Source organism: Fistularia commersonii, chromosome 31 (genome assembly GCF_037954325.1).
Source record: "Fistularia commersonii isolate RoL2024-O1a breed Wild chromosome 31, RoL_Fcom_v1.0, whole genome shotgun sequence".
In the NCBI taxonomy this organism is placed as follows: Eukaryota; Metazoa; Chordata; class Actinopteri; order Syngnathiformes; family Fistulariidae; genus Fistularia; species Fistularia commersonii.
Window position 1 is genome coordinate 9085671 of NC_141314.1, and position 16245 is coordinate 9101915.

The 16245-nt window shown below is 40.5% G+C and overlaps 1 protein-coding gene across 4 annotated transcripts; it reads left to right on the forward strand.

Moving 5' to 3' along the window:
- Window positions 1-223: 223 nt before the first annotated feature.
- Window positions 224-16124, forward strand: tnip1 (TNFAIP3 interacting protein 1). 4 transcript variants are annotated; one of them, XM_086178632.1, is made up of 18 exons: window positions 224-244; window positions 6204-6383; window positions 6934-7077; window positions 7196-7287; window positions 7384-7443; window positions 8133-8342; window positions 9169-9263; window positions 9688-9874; window positions 10062-10154; window positions 10288-10353; window positions 11764-11895; window positions 12391-12519; window positions 12593-12727; window positions 12925-13050; window positions 13160-13243; window positions 13653-13868; window positions 14114-14198; window positions 14635-16124. In XM_086178632.1, exons 2-18 carry the CDS (start codon window positions 6236-6238, stop codon window positions 14703-14705), a joined length of 2073 nt encoding a protein of 690 aa, XP_086034758.1. In that variant the 5' UTR covers window positions 224-244; window positions 6204-6235; the 3' UTR covers window positions 14706-16124. The 4 variants fall into 4 exon arrangements, with proteins under 4 accessions (XP_086034758.1, XP_086034757.1, XP_086034759.1 ...); XM_086178631.1 differs by lacking the exon at window positions 224-244 and adding an exon at window positions 4905-5264; XM_086178633.1 differs by lacking the exon at window positions 224-244 and adding an exon at window positions 4905-5264 and having other exon boundaries at window positions 13743-13868.
- Window positions 16125-16245: the final 121 nt, after the last annotated feature.

The window sequence follows — 16245 nt, forward strand, 5'->3', positions numbered from 1 at the left end:
CATTATGCAGTACGTGTTCCAAAGTACTTTTGTAAATAAACTGATCCGTGCAGTGTCTTCAAGCGCAGTGTTACTGGGTGAAAGCGAGGCGTAGAGCTGGATACACACCAGGTTCTGTCCAGAGTGCGCATATCAGGCCATTTTAGTGGGTTATGGGAATTCCCCACGTCTCTCAGTGAAATTGCTTCCCCCTATTCACCAGTTTCCTTAAAAAGTGCCTCTCTGACAAGAGCTGAATGTGTGGGTGAGTTGTTGTTTATTTTTTTTTTTAACATTTGATGTGAAAACAAAATCGGCGAAATTGTAATTTGGTTAAGTTGTTTTTTTTTATCTTGTGTTGATCAGGTTTGAGTTTTTGCTTTCTTTTTTTGTCTGTCACAGAAATGAATATTGCTCCTTGAAAAATAGCTCACAAAAGCAATGGGGCATGAAAAGAATATCATATTTTGTTTGCAGCCAAAAGATTTAAATGATTAATGTATTTTTTCAATCATTTGTAAATTTGTGAAAACATGTGGAATGCTTGTAAGTGTGTTTTTATGATAGGGGTATTTAACCTTTAATTTTTGGTACTTTTTGAAAAGTACTTTTTAAGAAAAGACACATGTGTCTTACCATACCTTTAAAATATATAGTTCAGTTTTTTCAGCATAGAATAAGATAACACCATTTTTCATATGATCCAAGGCCATTTTGAAGATCCACTTTAACAGAATATGGCTGAATTTTTATTTTATCGCTTTACCTAAATGGTTAATTACTATTGCTGTGTTGTACTTGATCCCTTGATCCCCGATCATCTGGTCTGATTTTGCGCTCCCGCTTTCAGTCAGAGACAGTCACCGTCTGTTTAATGTGGGGAAGATCACATTACAGGACGGATCTGAAATTCTCCGAAAATTATCCGCAGATGTTTTCACCCACATTTTCAGAAATATTTGGAACAAGCACTGCTCAAAAAAATAAAGGGCACTCTAAAATAACACATCCTAGATCTGAATGAATGAAACATTCTTATGAAATACTTTGTTCTTTACACAGTTGAATGTGCTGACAACAAAATCACACAAAAATGATCAATGGAAATCAAGTTTAGTCACCCATGGAGGTCTGGATTTGGAGTCACACTCCAAATTAAAGTGGAAAAACACACTACAGGCCGATCCAACATTGATGTAATGTCCTTCAAACAAGTCATAATGAATCAGTGTGTTGCTTCCTAAGTGGACAGTTTGAGTTCACAGAAGTGTGATTGACTTGGAGTCAAAATGTGTGTCTTCACAGTTCCTTTTAATTTTTTCAACAGTATATTTCCTCAACCGCTAAGAAGTAACAAGCAATAATATTTCACTTTGTGTCTTACGAGATCTGTATGACGGTGTCAGTCAGCGTTGGGGTTCGTGTACCTGCATAACTTCACGTTATCAGAAGAGACTAAAGACTAAGATTCAGATTTAATGATAATCATATCATTTGTATCTAATCACTCTATTTAGGTAACGATGGATAGATTGATGATAGGTGCACAGATATGTCCTATTTTCCTTTTTTCGCATCCCTTCTATTTAATCTTTTCCCTTATAATTAGTCCCCGGCTTAAGTTTTCACATGACTATATTTAAATGGCTCTCAAATGTGAACAAAGATACAAACCAAATTTACACAGAACACTCCGACCTTGAGTTGTTTCAATCAAAGCTAACTAAATACCTCATTCCTCCTATTCGACAGTCAGACCTTCCTGCATACCCTTGCCCTTCAACTACATGATATCAGATTCATTTATTGATACATTAATGACAAAAAATATATATCACGACCCATAGGAAGGCCTGTATTATGGGTTGTTGTTTCTATAGTAGTTCAGCCTGTGTATCAACAAATGTGTATTTAACAAGGTCCATCTTATTTAACAGTCCTCATCTGAGCCTACTATTGACATGGGTGTTACTTGTTGTGCATCCCAAAAAATGGGTCAGCCATTTAGGATATTTGATGCCATCAAGTGTCTTTTTTGTTTTTGTCAGCACCACCAAATTTTGTCTTGACAAGTGCTGCTTCTAAAGTGCTGGTCATCCACTCCCAGCTGTACCTGCCAAAGGCCACCAACTTCTGCCATTTCCTTTCCACATCCTGTCCTCCCCTTCCCTAGTCGTGCTACCGTTTTTCAGTCCGACTGGATCCAGTTCAGCTCACTTCCAGTTATTCTCAAACTGAGACTACCTAGTCAGTCGGTTTGTAATGGCCAGGCTAATCGTTGCCAGGCTTTGTAGCCTGGGGTCCCGAAAGTGAAGACTGTGGATGCTATGCTGCAGCCGCTATTGTTTTTCCATGCATCTGCTATTTGCTACGACTGTCCTTTGTTCTGAAATTGCATTAAGCCCATATTCATATCAGTAACAGCTCCACTGTTTGTAGCCGCGCACTACTGCTATACTAGTCTACAGCCTCCCCTGCCCTGAAGCTGAGATGTCATTCTTCCCTTCATATCTCCTTGCAGTTTTGTACCAAACTTGAGCCACCCGTCTGGTGTCCCTCTCTTCAGACGCTTCAGGAAACCCACTGTTAGCGTCTGTATTTCTTCCCCTCAAGCCTTGCCAAGTACCACCGCATAGCAGTTCCTCCTGTTTTACCACCGTCGGGGTCACCTTTGGGAGCAGTTGCACCGATGTTGTAGGAATGTGTGTTTTTCCCTTACATTCGCAGGCACCAAATCTGCCGTTACGGAGACATTTTTTTGCTTTAATACTTTAATAACCATAACTATGATTCAATCTCTGTGCGTATTGGTCTTCAACCACGTGGGAAATGGCATTCATCACACCCCAACATAGCGATCAGCGTCGAGAAGCTAAACTTCAGATCCCCTGAAGGTCGCAAACACAATCAGTAACAAATTTCTCACTCTTGCCAATAAATTGGCACTTGACTCTGAGTCATATTATAATATAGTGATAACCCTCAGAGAGGAATTGCCTGCAAATATGCGACATCATGTTCTATTTAAAATTACATGAAGGACCTGGTTGACATTTTATTGTTGAAGATTTTGCATGTGGTTTAGATTTCTATCCGTATATATTACATGGTAATATAGACTCTGCAACATGGATATTCCTGGTTGAAAGCCTTGAGAGGACAGCTGGAGGCACTAGACAGTTAACAAAAGGACATTTTGTATGAGGAAGCACTGAGCAAATGACTATCAGCTGCTGGTAGGAAATGAGACACTGGACTGTCCTTGTGTCTCAGCACGGTGACGTGCAAGTTCTGTACTTGTTGCACTGGCTGTTATTTTGTAAATTGCTCTTTTGCACGAGTTGTCTGCTCAGTCCCCAGCCTGATGAGGAAGACATTTCTTACATCTTTGGGCTCTTGTTTTGCACATTTTGCACGAGTTCAAACAGACAAAGTGTTTACTTGTAGGCAGGCCAAAAAAAGGAACGATTAATGAGCGGGAACTATGTTGGTTTGTTTTGAGTCACCTGTGGAATGCGGTAACACATCTCCCAGTGCCGTCGTGATTCTTTGGTCTTCTTATTCACATGCCATGTGGTAATACTTCAAGTGCTTTAGAGCTGCATTTAATGTATTGCACGACGGTGGAAAATGACATTAATTGTCATATAAGTATTTCTATTGCGTACATTTCAGACGGTCTACCCACTCATGTTTTCTTGTTCTCTTGTACAATTGGAGCTCTATTTTTTATTGCTTTTGTTATTTTAATCGCCGCATACACGTTCGGGCCATTTATATATGCATGTTCCATTATCATCGCATTAAGAATTTGTCCGCACATGCTTTAAATACAAAAATATGATTTTTCTTGACACATCTTGAATATTGTCAAGTAAAAAATGTATGATTAGTTATCTGAAATGATGGGTAAAGCATGATTCAAGATTCAATGATTTGAGGTGTTTATTGTCATATGTACAGTGTGGAAACGTGTTTCCCTGTACAATTAAATTCTTGCTTTGCTGTCCACAGTGCATTTGTATTTGTATTGACAATACGATGAACCATGCCTCTTGGGCAATGACAGCTGGCAAAGGCTTCGGCATCCCTGCGACCCTGAGTGCAGGATAAGCGGTTGATAATGGGTGGATCGTTATCTGAAATAATTGCAGTGGCAACCTTCATGATTGGACTATGACTTGACTTGTGCCTTCAGGCTGTTTTAATGCAAACGTATCTGTAGTGACACATTTTCTTACTACAGAAATATGAATGTGCCTTTCACATCAGAAAAAAATATGAGACTAGCAAAAAGCCTTGCACTCGGATTAATTCGACGTAAGTGATCCACTTCATCATATAACTGACTTGGATCAGAGAAATAGGCCTGGAATCAGACTGTCTGTTCATCAACTGCCACTAGATGCCACTGATGTTCAAACTATTTCCTGATGAAGAGTATAAAATGAATATAGAATGTCAGAGAAAAACCCAAATGTATATATTGATAACAGTTATTTACACCATTTAACACTTATGCAAGATTCATGCATTTGTGTGACGCATGACCGATATGGATGATGAAATTAAATAAAATTCGGGTTTTTTTTCGAAAAACATTTAATTCCATGGTAAGATAAAGCTATAAATATGGGATTATAGACATCGATGACAAACATTCATTGAACGTGAATCTATGTACCTGATTTGTGTTTGATAAATTATAGAGCAGTGCAAAAGTATATCCATTTCAAGCCCACCACAATAACCACTTTATCAGTCACTTTCGAGGGAAAAAAATGTTATTAACCTACATTTAATTTAGGTCTCGGCCTGAGACCATGGCTTTGTTTCCTTTTAGCTCAAAGGAAATACTGCATGTTGTGCAAGCGCGAAAAGCCCCTGCAGCCACCTCCTGTTTCAATGCACGACTGCAGATCCAAGAGTGGCAAAGACAAAGAATGAGACTTTGTTTGAGTGAAACTTGCGATTGCCGTCATTAGCTCGTCTCGTTACATTGCTTTGCGTAATTCCGATGTAATATGCGAGGATAACAAATGATCGATTAGGGTGAAAAACCCAACGCGGAGCCGTACGCTCCAGTGTTTACATTAACCACAGTGGCTCGTAATGACGCCTGGCGGACGGGGAGCGGCGTCGCTGATTGGTCCGCGCGGCTGTCAATCACCGCTGTTTACATCAACGTTGCGAGGTGGAATTTCCCAGGTTACGGCATAGACCAGCGGGCCACTTCCGTAATAGATGTCAGGGCAGAGAGAAGAGAGGCCACTGCGAGAAGAAAGGTACACAGCCGGAGACACAGCTTTCTTCTTCTCTTTGTCGTCTAACGCCTCTTTTCGACTCGCAAAAGCCGTCGGTAGAAGTAGCCGTAGTAGAGAGAATAAGCGGAAAGAGCTGCTTCCGGTCCCGCACTGTCATCTAGTGTTAGCTAATCGAAAGCTAACAAGGATGTTGCTAATAATTTGCATTACAAGAGCGAAAACTAGTATCGGCCCATTTCAGCTATTAAAGGTAGCGATTAATAGGGAAATGTATGTTGTATTTGACTCTTCTCCATTTAATTCGTTTGTATTTGTAGTATTTGTGTGACTGGCTGCCTTTCCCCCCCCTTCCCTTCTGCTTTTGTCTCTTCTGGCCGGATATTAACGTGGTAGTTGTCACACTTGCATGTATGTAGCTATTTCCACCGTTTTCACATCACAGCTAATTTTACATCAGTAGTTCAGGTCCAGGGAGGCTTATTGTCCTTCTTGTTTCTCTACATCTGCAGGTTACTTCACGTATTTATACTCCGCTTTTTTTAGAGTATATTGTAAACTGAAGGAGTGTGCTGCACAGTTGGAATTTACAATACCGACGTTAGCCAGACTAAAATTTCTGATGTTTATTCTGTCTGCCATCCATCTGGATAGTTTGAGTATCCCTAATACTTATGGTTGCTAAAACTTTTATGTTTCATTGCGAGAATTGTGTGAGAGAGAATTACAGCCCTTGTGAACTATGCCATATGGTGTTTTCTTCGCTTTGTTACTGTTCCTGTGAGAGAAATTGTGTAAAAGAAAATGGTTTCATAATCTTTAATTTTATTTCTTCTATATTTGCATGTGTATGCACGACTCTTTTCACTGATCCAACACTGTTTTCTTGAAAGGTCTGAGATTCTTTGTTGTTTTTGATATTTACTTTCTGGTAATGAGAATTAGTTATTTTTTGTTTTGTAGTTTAGCGCACCATGTCTAGAAAGTGAAGAGCCATGGAAGGGAAAGGTCCGTACCGCATCTATGATCCAGGCGGGAGTGAAGTCAAGGCCCGGGAGGAGGCTGGAGGGGGGAGCAGCTATCGGCAGCTTCTGGAGGAGAACAGCATGCTGAGGGAAAGGATGAAGGGTCTGAAGAGTCTTGGTGGGTTTCAAAAGCACAGCACACTTGTACTGTTTGTGGTTGTTTCACTCAACACTAATGCCTGTTGCTTGTCAATATTACACATCTTTCAACAAGAGGACTCCAGACATCTGGAGTTGAACAACCGCGGTGATATTAGTTACTCAGTGTTGAATGGGAAAAAACTAATTATTGAAAATAATGTCAAGCTAAATTTAAGTGAGTTGAACATTCCTATAGGGCTCCAATAATTGCTTTCCTGTCGTCACAAATGATATGACAATAGTCATTTGTAAGCATCAACAGAAAAATCCAGGAAGAATGCAGTAAAACTTGATTATCTTCTTTGAGGAAAACCTATTCACCATCATTGCAAGGCGACATGCTGCTGTTTGGACATCTGAGGCCTGTCGCTTACTTGTTTGATAGAATTTTTCACATTGTTTTTGATGCCTGCTGACGCTGCTATCTGTAAGGCTTGGCACACTGTGTCTGTTTTACACCTGATTTTTTTTTTACCTGGTCCTGCTGGATATTTGTGCCAGAAAGACAAGCTCTCTCTTCAATTTAGGTGATTTACTCGAAGAGTCTCAATCAGAAGCATCAAGACTTCGACAGCGGGTGGAAGAACTCGTGAGAGACAACGAGGCCCTTAAGTCATCCAGCTTTGCCGCAAGTCTGTGTACAGGAGGGCCTGTTCAGACCGAGACCCAAAGTAGGTCGCATTTAGTAAATAGTGCTTCTCACATTTATTCTGATAGATGTTCAGAATGGCTGTGCACACCGTTTCACCTGAAATAGAAAAATGTGTCACTGATCGTGTGTAATTCTAGGTCAAGGTAAACCCGGTTTGCATCCAACTGCTGAGCAGGAGGAGGAGCAGACGAGCTGTTTAGGGAAGAATCTCCAGCCAGAAAAGCCCAATGTGAGAATGAATGGCTGTTGGATTTTAGAAATAATATATCTGATATTTGACACGTGGCTGACTCTGACCAGTCACTTGACTTGATTGTCTTTACAGGAGGCCTTATCAGAGTTTGAGGTGGTGAATATGGAGGGAAAGACTTCAGATGCCTTGACTGTATGTACCTGAGTTTTTTTAAGCCATATAAGATAAGATACAATTTTTCAATCACAGTAACAAAAGAATTTGTAAATTGTTTATTTTCAACGTCACTCTCTGTTTAATCCGCAGTTTTATATTTTTAGGATTTCAAAATGTTTTGGCAGGTCCAAACTATGTATAGTATTTTCATTTTAATTTTAGGTAAATGTAGTGTTTCTTTCGAAAGATTTCCCAAATGCCAGGAGCATCCTGTGTAGGTGACTCATCATTGAACTCATTACTGGTTGCTCCAGCCTGTGTCAGCGTGGGGAAAGTCCAAGATTGTTGCTGAAGACAATTCCATAGCTGATTCACTCACACTCTAATGGGACATTATTCCAGCACGTTCCTGGCATACTTCAAAATGTTATCGATTCTATACTCTAGTAGTCTAGATTTTCCTTAGCTTATATTTACACTTAGCTGAAACCAAAATATCAGATCAGCAAATTCCAGCAAAAGAGTTACTACGGCCAACTGTCATTTACAAATATAAACCCAGAAGGATGAGCTTTTAGGTTTGGCGTTTTAGGTCAATCAGGTGTTGCAAGAACAAGGGCCCTTGGCCGGGATTTCTCCAGGATGTTACTCCATCATTTTGAAATGTTGACACGCAATGACTCAGTTCACAGGGAATGACAGTTTACCTCTTGTGGTGTCGCCAGGCCCTGTCCGTAGCAGGAGTGATCCCGCTCCTGCCTCAGGAGAACATTGAGCTAGCCAGCCAGTTGAAGAAGTTAGAAAGCTCCTTCAGCATATTTGCAGAAGAATCCAACCCAAACCAGCTATTAGCTCACCTCGGTCGCATGGCTGTGGAGTTTCACCACCTTTCCTCCAAGGTCCAAAAGAATGAACAGAGGACTTCTCTCCTACAGGTATGAAACGGTTAGACTTCATTATAATATCAGCAGAGTACAATAATCTGATTTATGACATGACAAATAGGTTAAATGTGATATTGGTCCATTTTTCAGTTAATCCTTTAATTGCCCCGCCTTGGGAATATGTCACATATTTTTATAAGGAGTGCAATTCAATGTCAGTCATATTTCATTCGGGGGCAATTATCCAAATGGGTTGAACTTTTTGAGGACATGCAATATTTTGGCTTTCAGCGTTGAATGACAGAATAAATGACAGATCATGTCGTCTCTCGAACCAAATTTTCGCCATAGACTAAATGAATCTGGTCGTTCAGGCACTCGAACAAGGACAACTAAGGAAAAATTACACTTACCTCGTAAAGATGCTTGTGGTTATAATAACCAGGAAGCAAATTTCTGAATGCATCCTCTATATCATTACTTTTTCTTAAATTTAAGTAACAATTTTGTGAACAACAACGTTTCTGTAACGAGGGCCTTGCTTTGTTGGGTCCTCACTCCAGTGTCAAAGATCGTCAAAGCTAAATTGCATATCAAGAAATGAACTTGCTTCTTTCGTGCCAAACAGTTTTTCATATTACATTTATACATCTTTTATGTTATACATCCTTTTTTTTGTTTGTTTTTTGAATTATACAGTTTTCTTCCAACACATTTAAATAGTAAGCTATAATGAATGTTGGATTATTTTTTTTTGTTTCCCGCCTAAAACGTTGATTTTAGTCCCATTGTGTCATAAAGCCTAACCCTTCCTACTAAGGGTGATTTGTTGTTTAAAAAATTATAAATATTTTGCTAACTTTTTTCGCTTTCATAGACTCTCTGTGAGCAGCTAAGACAGGAGAACAATGAGCTTCGAAAAAAAATGGAGGAGGATCATCATATCAGGAATCGAGACTTGGAACAGCTGAGGTAATATATTTTTTTACCCTTTTCTTTTTGCAGTGCTTTGTGTAGGTTCTGTGGGAGCAGAAGTTTTATTATTAGTAATCTAGAAACAAATAATCTCTGTAGTTCCGGTATGTTACTGACTTCACTGTACTTAAGGATATGAATATTTCTTCTGTTTTTTTTGATTTGCTTCTCACGACATTTAGTTTAGTCTTGCGCTTTTCTACTCGGAGGTGCTTTTCATGGGTGAAGACTCTTGACCAAGCTTTCATTTGCAATGGGGGATTATTCCAGGGGGTTTTGTCAGCGTCATTCCGCTAAGTGGTTGTTATAGGACCTTCCCAAGGGACATCTTGAAGCCACAACAAAACCAAAAAAGGTTCTTGGAGGAGACCTTGTCTTTAATGACTAGATTGTATCAAAATTCATATCTGCTCTGATTAAGGCTGGAAAATCAGAAACTCAAGGAGTTAGTCACAGGAGCACCAGCACCACCAGCAGCCACGGTGGCAGTGGCTGTTCCATCAACTGCAGCGGCTTCTGAAGCTGAAGCTCCAGACACTAAAGAAGAGGCAGTGAAGGAGGAATCTGCAGCCGTTAGACCCAAAATGGAGGCCACAACACCTCAGAGGGTACGAGAAATCTCATTGATTTTATGAATGACGTTGTTTACATATTTTACATTAATGTCCATCCGTGCCATTCTCGTAGTTCAAAACATTACTTTTTAGGCTTTTAAGGATTTTTTTTTTAACTATTTGTCCGTCCAGACCCTGTGATGAAGGAATTTATATATATAGTTTTTGTTTGTGCCTCCAGACTGGAAAAGCAGCCGAGAAAACCCCAACAAAATCATGTGATGCTGAAGTGTATGAAAAGAAGATCAAACTTTTGGAGAAGCAGAAAAAGGATGTGAGTGTTTTTTTCTGTATTAACCTAGCACTTGGTGCTCATCCTCTACTATCATAGTGGAAAGTCAGAATATTTTCTTTCCTATAAGTTCATTCGGAGATTTTTTTTTTCCTCTTGCTGGTGTTTCTTATAGGTACTGGAGGTTAATAAGCAGTGGGACATTCAGTGGAACTCCATGAAGTCACAGTTTGAACAGAAGGTACATTAATGACTTTGCAAGTATTTCTGCTGCTGTCCTTTCTACACAAATGTCAAGAGAACTGATCATTGGCACGCTCACTTTTACAAAGATGTCAGTGTGATGCAGGTCACTTCAACATTTTTTGGGAAACTGACATGTAAGATAAGTAGTCCTGCACACCCTGGAAAACCAATTAGAAATATTTCAATAATGGAAAAATATGTTAGAAGAGAGGGCAAATGTAATAAATGTCTTTTACAGGTGATTGAAAACCAGCACAGAGAGTTTGGCTCAGAGGTTTCTCACAAAAACTGTAATTTTGGGAGCTTTTTCACCTGTGTCTAAACTTACTTGTCTGGATTTTGGATTATTTTATTTCAACATGTTCACAGCTAGTTTATGTTAAAAAGGTCCAAGTGAGTTTCGTAAATAAAAGATGAAATCGCAGATAAAATTTATTGAGAGGCAATTTAAAGCAGCGTTTTAAAGTTTCTACTTCTACTTATTCTACTTCCTGCCCATGAAGTCGCTTCCAAGTAAAGCCAAGGAGCAGATATCCTGAAAAGATCAGTGGACACAGATATTTGTAAAAGATTGAAAAAGGAAAAAAAAAACTGGAAAACTCTTAATCTGCATTTAATGTCATTCTTGAATTCATAGAAAATTCCTATTTAAGATGACTGTTTGACTCTTTATTTAGAAGGAGAATTTTTTTTTTCTTCTCACTTTTCAAAAATAAGTCTTCAATCTTTACGGGTTAGGCTCTCTTGGAACATGACACACACGGAAAATCATAAATCAATCAATGAAATATATTATGAGTGTGCCAAAATGATTCACGAGATCCCTATATGCGCCGGTTAGTTGAAAGCTGTTGATTTATTTATTTGAGGGTTTTTTTTTTAATTTTTTTGGGCGTTTTTTTTTTACTTGTGAACGCTTATCAAGTGAAAACGGTACAATGTTGCAGCTCGGTATCTTCGCATTCTTACCGCACAGCCTGTCACATTTCAGCGAGAAATCCCCTCACCTCTTTTTTACCCACTGACTTCCTGCTGCGGTGTATTCAGAGGGCAGCATAGACACACAATGTGCTCACACTCACACTTGTACACCTACAGCTATGCACGCCCAGTCTCATGATCACACCTACAGACGTCTTTGCTAAAGACGGGGACACCGCATAGTCCTGGTTAAACCCACAGAACCATAGACCTATTCATTTGCGTCACTCGCTTGTTTATATTCAACACAAAAGGAAAACTTCTTACCGCTGCAAATGCATTTGCCTCAGAGGCTCATGTGGCTCATAACTGTGTAACACTAAGGAGACAAATTAGGTTTTCCTTAGTAGAGACGTTCATATTTTTTTTATTTATCACTGTGGTAAAGGCTGCCCCTCTCTGAATGCTTTATTTCGACCTACAGATCACAGACCTCAGACAGCGTCTTGCTGAGTCCCAGAAGACTGTGCTCGAGCTGGAAACAGAGCGTGAGCAGAGGCAGCGGGACTACGACAAGAAGCTGCTGCTGGCCAAGTCTAAAATCGAAAATGTGCAGGTGAGAATGAAGGAGGCGGAGCTTGAACGAAAGATGTGAAAAGCAGGCAGTTCTATTCAGCAACACCAAAAAACATAAGCAAACGTAGCTCTTCCAGGGAGCTTACATGTCTACATTTTAATCACTTAAAAACACTGAATTGTCATCAAAAGTCAACGTGGCGATAAGTGCCCAGTGTTCATTCCACCTAATGGAAAGTAAACATGACGTGAGATGGACCTGCGTATTCGAAAACACCACAACATGGAAAAAAATGCCAAGCATCATTTACAGAGACAAGGGAAGTTTGTGCAACAATTCCAGTGATGAAGTGGAAACATGGCTGACTAAATCACAACTAAAAATAACTTAGAGCGACTCAGTTGCTCCGAACGTTGTATACACTCGTCTTATTGCTAGCATGAGCTTTAAATCGATCAGCTACACAGAAATATGAGGAGTAATAGCTTTGGAAATAATCGATGTAAATGTCTCCTCTGGGTGTAAATGTTTCAGGGGGAAAAGGAGTGTCTTATCACAGAGACCACTGAGCTGAAGCAGAAAGTTCGCTACCTACAGGATCAGCTGCTGCCTCTCAGCAAGCAGCGGGAGTACCAGGAGAAAGAAATCCAGCGCCTAAATAGGGTGAGTGTGGCGAACAAAGGTGTATCTGTCTGTGTATTACACACTTGTAAGAATTGCTCTGGTGTTTTCCCAGGCTTTAGAGGAAGCCTTAAACCTGCACTCTCCAACATCCTCCCAACAACCGCCAGGCCAGGGTAACTTCGCCGATGCAGCCAATAACCTGAAGAAACAGGAACTTCTCACACAAATTGCTGTATTAAAGGAACAGGTGAGACATGGTTCTCTAAAACAGATTGAGTGTTCTCCTGGACTAAATTGAAAGGCATGTGCCCATTTCTCACTTTAAAATGAAACAAAGCCCAGGACCGGTTAATCTCAGTCTGAAAAAAACCCCAATGTTTTCAGGTTCACGTCAGGCAGGTAACCGTCCCTTTAATCGTTGTTTATTTTTGCATTGTTACTAAGGTTAAAATCTTTGAGGAAGACTTCAGAAAGGAGAGGAGTGATCGGGAGCGAATGAACGAGGAAAAGGAAGACTTGAGGCGGCAAGTTGAAAGACTGCAGGGCCAAATTACCAATTTGACCAATCAGGTGAGCAGCAGATTGGAAACTGAGCGCTTTCACAGGAAAGCAGCTTAAACTTCGGAGCTTTTCTAAACAAGTTGCATTTCTTCTTTCTGCGTGTCCGTCCGTCATTCAGCTTCATCAGGCACAGAATGAGTGTCAGAGGGAACGAACTGAGAGGTGTAAACTGGAGAGACTGCAGATGCAACATCACAAACAGGTACTGGATGTAACTCAGGCCTGAGCTTGAGACGTAACGGTGTGTCTACTCACTGTGGTCAGGATTCAAGTGCATTTCATAAGAGGTGAAACGGTCACAGACCAACTCCTGCAGTTTGTGGTGCTCGGGAAAAGCTACAGAGTAGCGCCCCCTCGTGACAGAACGCTGTCACCTCGATCTTGACTAATCTTCTAAAAATACGTCCGAGACAAGAGCCTCGCTTCAGTAAGCTTACCTGTCAGTGCATTTGGGATCAGCAAGTGGGAAATTTCCCCTCCTTATGGGGAGGCAGCGGCAGTGGGGTCAGAGGTCGGCAGTCGGCCGTTCTAGCGCCGGGCTTCCGTGCTTGCTCAAGGGAAGCAACCATGCACAGATCGGGGACCACATATGTACTTGTGATCCCTCATAGGGGCAGCAGCAGGAAAGACGTACCTCAGACCCCACGTCAGGCTCAGTGAACGGCCCGCTGAGCCCTCCCTACTGTGGTCCCTTTGTGCAGGTGGGAACGCAGGGTCATGAAGGCTGGCCCATACACTTCCCTCCCCGGATACCCATTGCAGGAGGCGCCACGGCCGCAACCGCCGCAGCACCGCCCCCTGTACGAGACTTCCAGCCCGTTAACCCGGTAAGGGTCCTCTAAGGTCCCGCCGTCTTTCTCCGGAGTGAATCCGGTTCACTGACCAAGCGAGGCTCTTTTTCCATAATTTTACTCCCTCTATCTGGCGGGAGGAGCGAGCAGATGTAAATAGGTCTCACTGTCAGCTGTGTCAGAGCGGGAAGTCTCTTTTATTCAATGTCATTAGAGTTGTTGGCCGTAATGAGTACGTATTTAAAACTATTTCAACTGAAGTAGGATTTTTCTTTGGTCAGGGTTTTCTTTGGCAGTCGTCATTCCCGCAGCCTAGAGGGGCCAGAGCTGTAGGCGAAAGTTCAAGACCACCGCCAGAGAATGCAGGTATGGACCAGCCAGACGCTCACATGGACAGACTTATGCTGATTATATATACACTATTTACAGAATAATATTTTGATTTTGCACGCCACCAGAAATTCTATGGAAAGATTTTTTTTTTTTTTTTTGGGAGAATATTTCGCTCCTTACCAAGTGGTGCAGACTGTTTTGTGTCATTTTGTTCCAGTGTCAAAATCTGTTTGTTTCGTTTTTTTTGAAATTTTTTTCACGCAAATAGGCAATTGTAAATGCAAACCTCAGATACAGTCCTCTCATATAAATGAATGCAAATAGGCAGTAAAATGATAACAGATCTTATCTGTGCATCAATACCTATAGAGTCAATGTGCGAACGTGGGTCGTCTTTGTTATTTATCTGCTTACAAAATACAAAGTTTGACTTTGACATTAACATGTCGTGTTGTTTGTAAATCTCCAGATCAGTCCACAGCTGCAGCAGCAGGATTCGGAAAAAGGGAGCGACAGAACATTGACCCTGGCAAGCACTAAAGCGTCACCGTAATAACCTGATGGGTATTTGGGTCGTAGCATGAAATTGGTTTGTTTTTGATTTGGAGAAAAAAAAGAAAAAGAAAAAAAAGAAAGTGTGATTTGATCTATAATTTTCCTACTGATTCTGTAGATATCCTATTGTAATGTTGTTTATACTTAGGTTTTATAAAGCTATTTGTGAAACACTTCGCTGTTCTGAATAAATACATGAAATATTATTTAGATTTTTTTTTTTTCATTTACTGAAGTCATTTGTTCAGTCGGTTGGAATAATTAGCATTGTTCTTTTCTCCGTATACTTTTCGGTATTGTCCCCCCCTCCCGCCCCCGATTTTGAACAACTTGACTTAGTTTGTTGCTGGTAGGGTTGCAGGAAGCCATTCCCCAATAAGACTAGGCTACATATTTACATTCCAACAACGAATGACTATGTAGGTAAGTTCAATCATTGGATTTACAACGTGAATGTTCATTGATTTATGAAGACTTTCTACGTACCATTATTGTTATAGAAATGTCCCATATGTGTAACTGTTCAAAAGTGGTTGTTAAAATACAAAAATTTGGGGAAACGAATTTTGCTGGTATCATACCAAAAAAAACATGATTGTAAGTATTGATAATTTATTTATATCCTGCTGTTTTGATAGTTGCATTGACTAAATGTAAATCATTGTCTTTAGTAATGCTGCTCTATGTTGTTAGTGTAATCCCAATATATTGTAGCTATTGACATTGTATGTTTGTATACACAATACACAACGCGCAGTACATACAATCTTTTTTTTTTTTTTTAATTTTTTTTTTTTAATCACCATGATGATGGACCTAATCTCATTAAACACTTCTACTTGACCAGAATTTATTTGACCACTCCCTCCGATAACCATGCTCATCTCACCGTATCCTGTACCGTCGCTCAGTTATCCCTGATACACTGTATCTGATGGTCACAGCATGAGAATATTTTGGCAGCGGCGATGACTAATCATCTCCACGTAAGCCCTCGACTTGGTTGCCACGGCAGGGCTGCTTCAGCTTAGCGTCTCCCTTTCTGACCCGACAACGTGCGGAGACCCACAGACGATAGTTCAGTAACGCCAGAAATCGAGCCACTGTTTTAAAAACAAGACACATTAAGTTTTCTTTAGTGTTTTAGGTAGTCAGATGAAGGGCTCCAAAATGTGTGCATTTGAGAAGAAGATCTTTTTTTAATGAGACAAGTCATTTGGTTACGGGGAACAAAATCCGATCGGTGGGAATTGAAATGGGAACTACTCTTTGAAAGGTACGCTGTAATTACTGGCAGTTGTATTTTCCTCAGTTAGTGGCCCCTTTTCTGTTTTGCTCAAGGCAAAAGCACATGTGAGACTTTTTGTATTTGACTGGCTTAATAAATCTATTCTAAATGTTAAATCTGTTGATATTGTATGTCCATTTTACCCCGGCTGCTCCTGTTCTTCCTGCGGATTTATTACTCGTCAGAAACATCGGGGGCGAAATAATCTGCCACCTCGCGACCGCCTCACACGTTCAC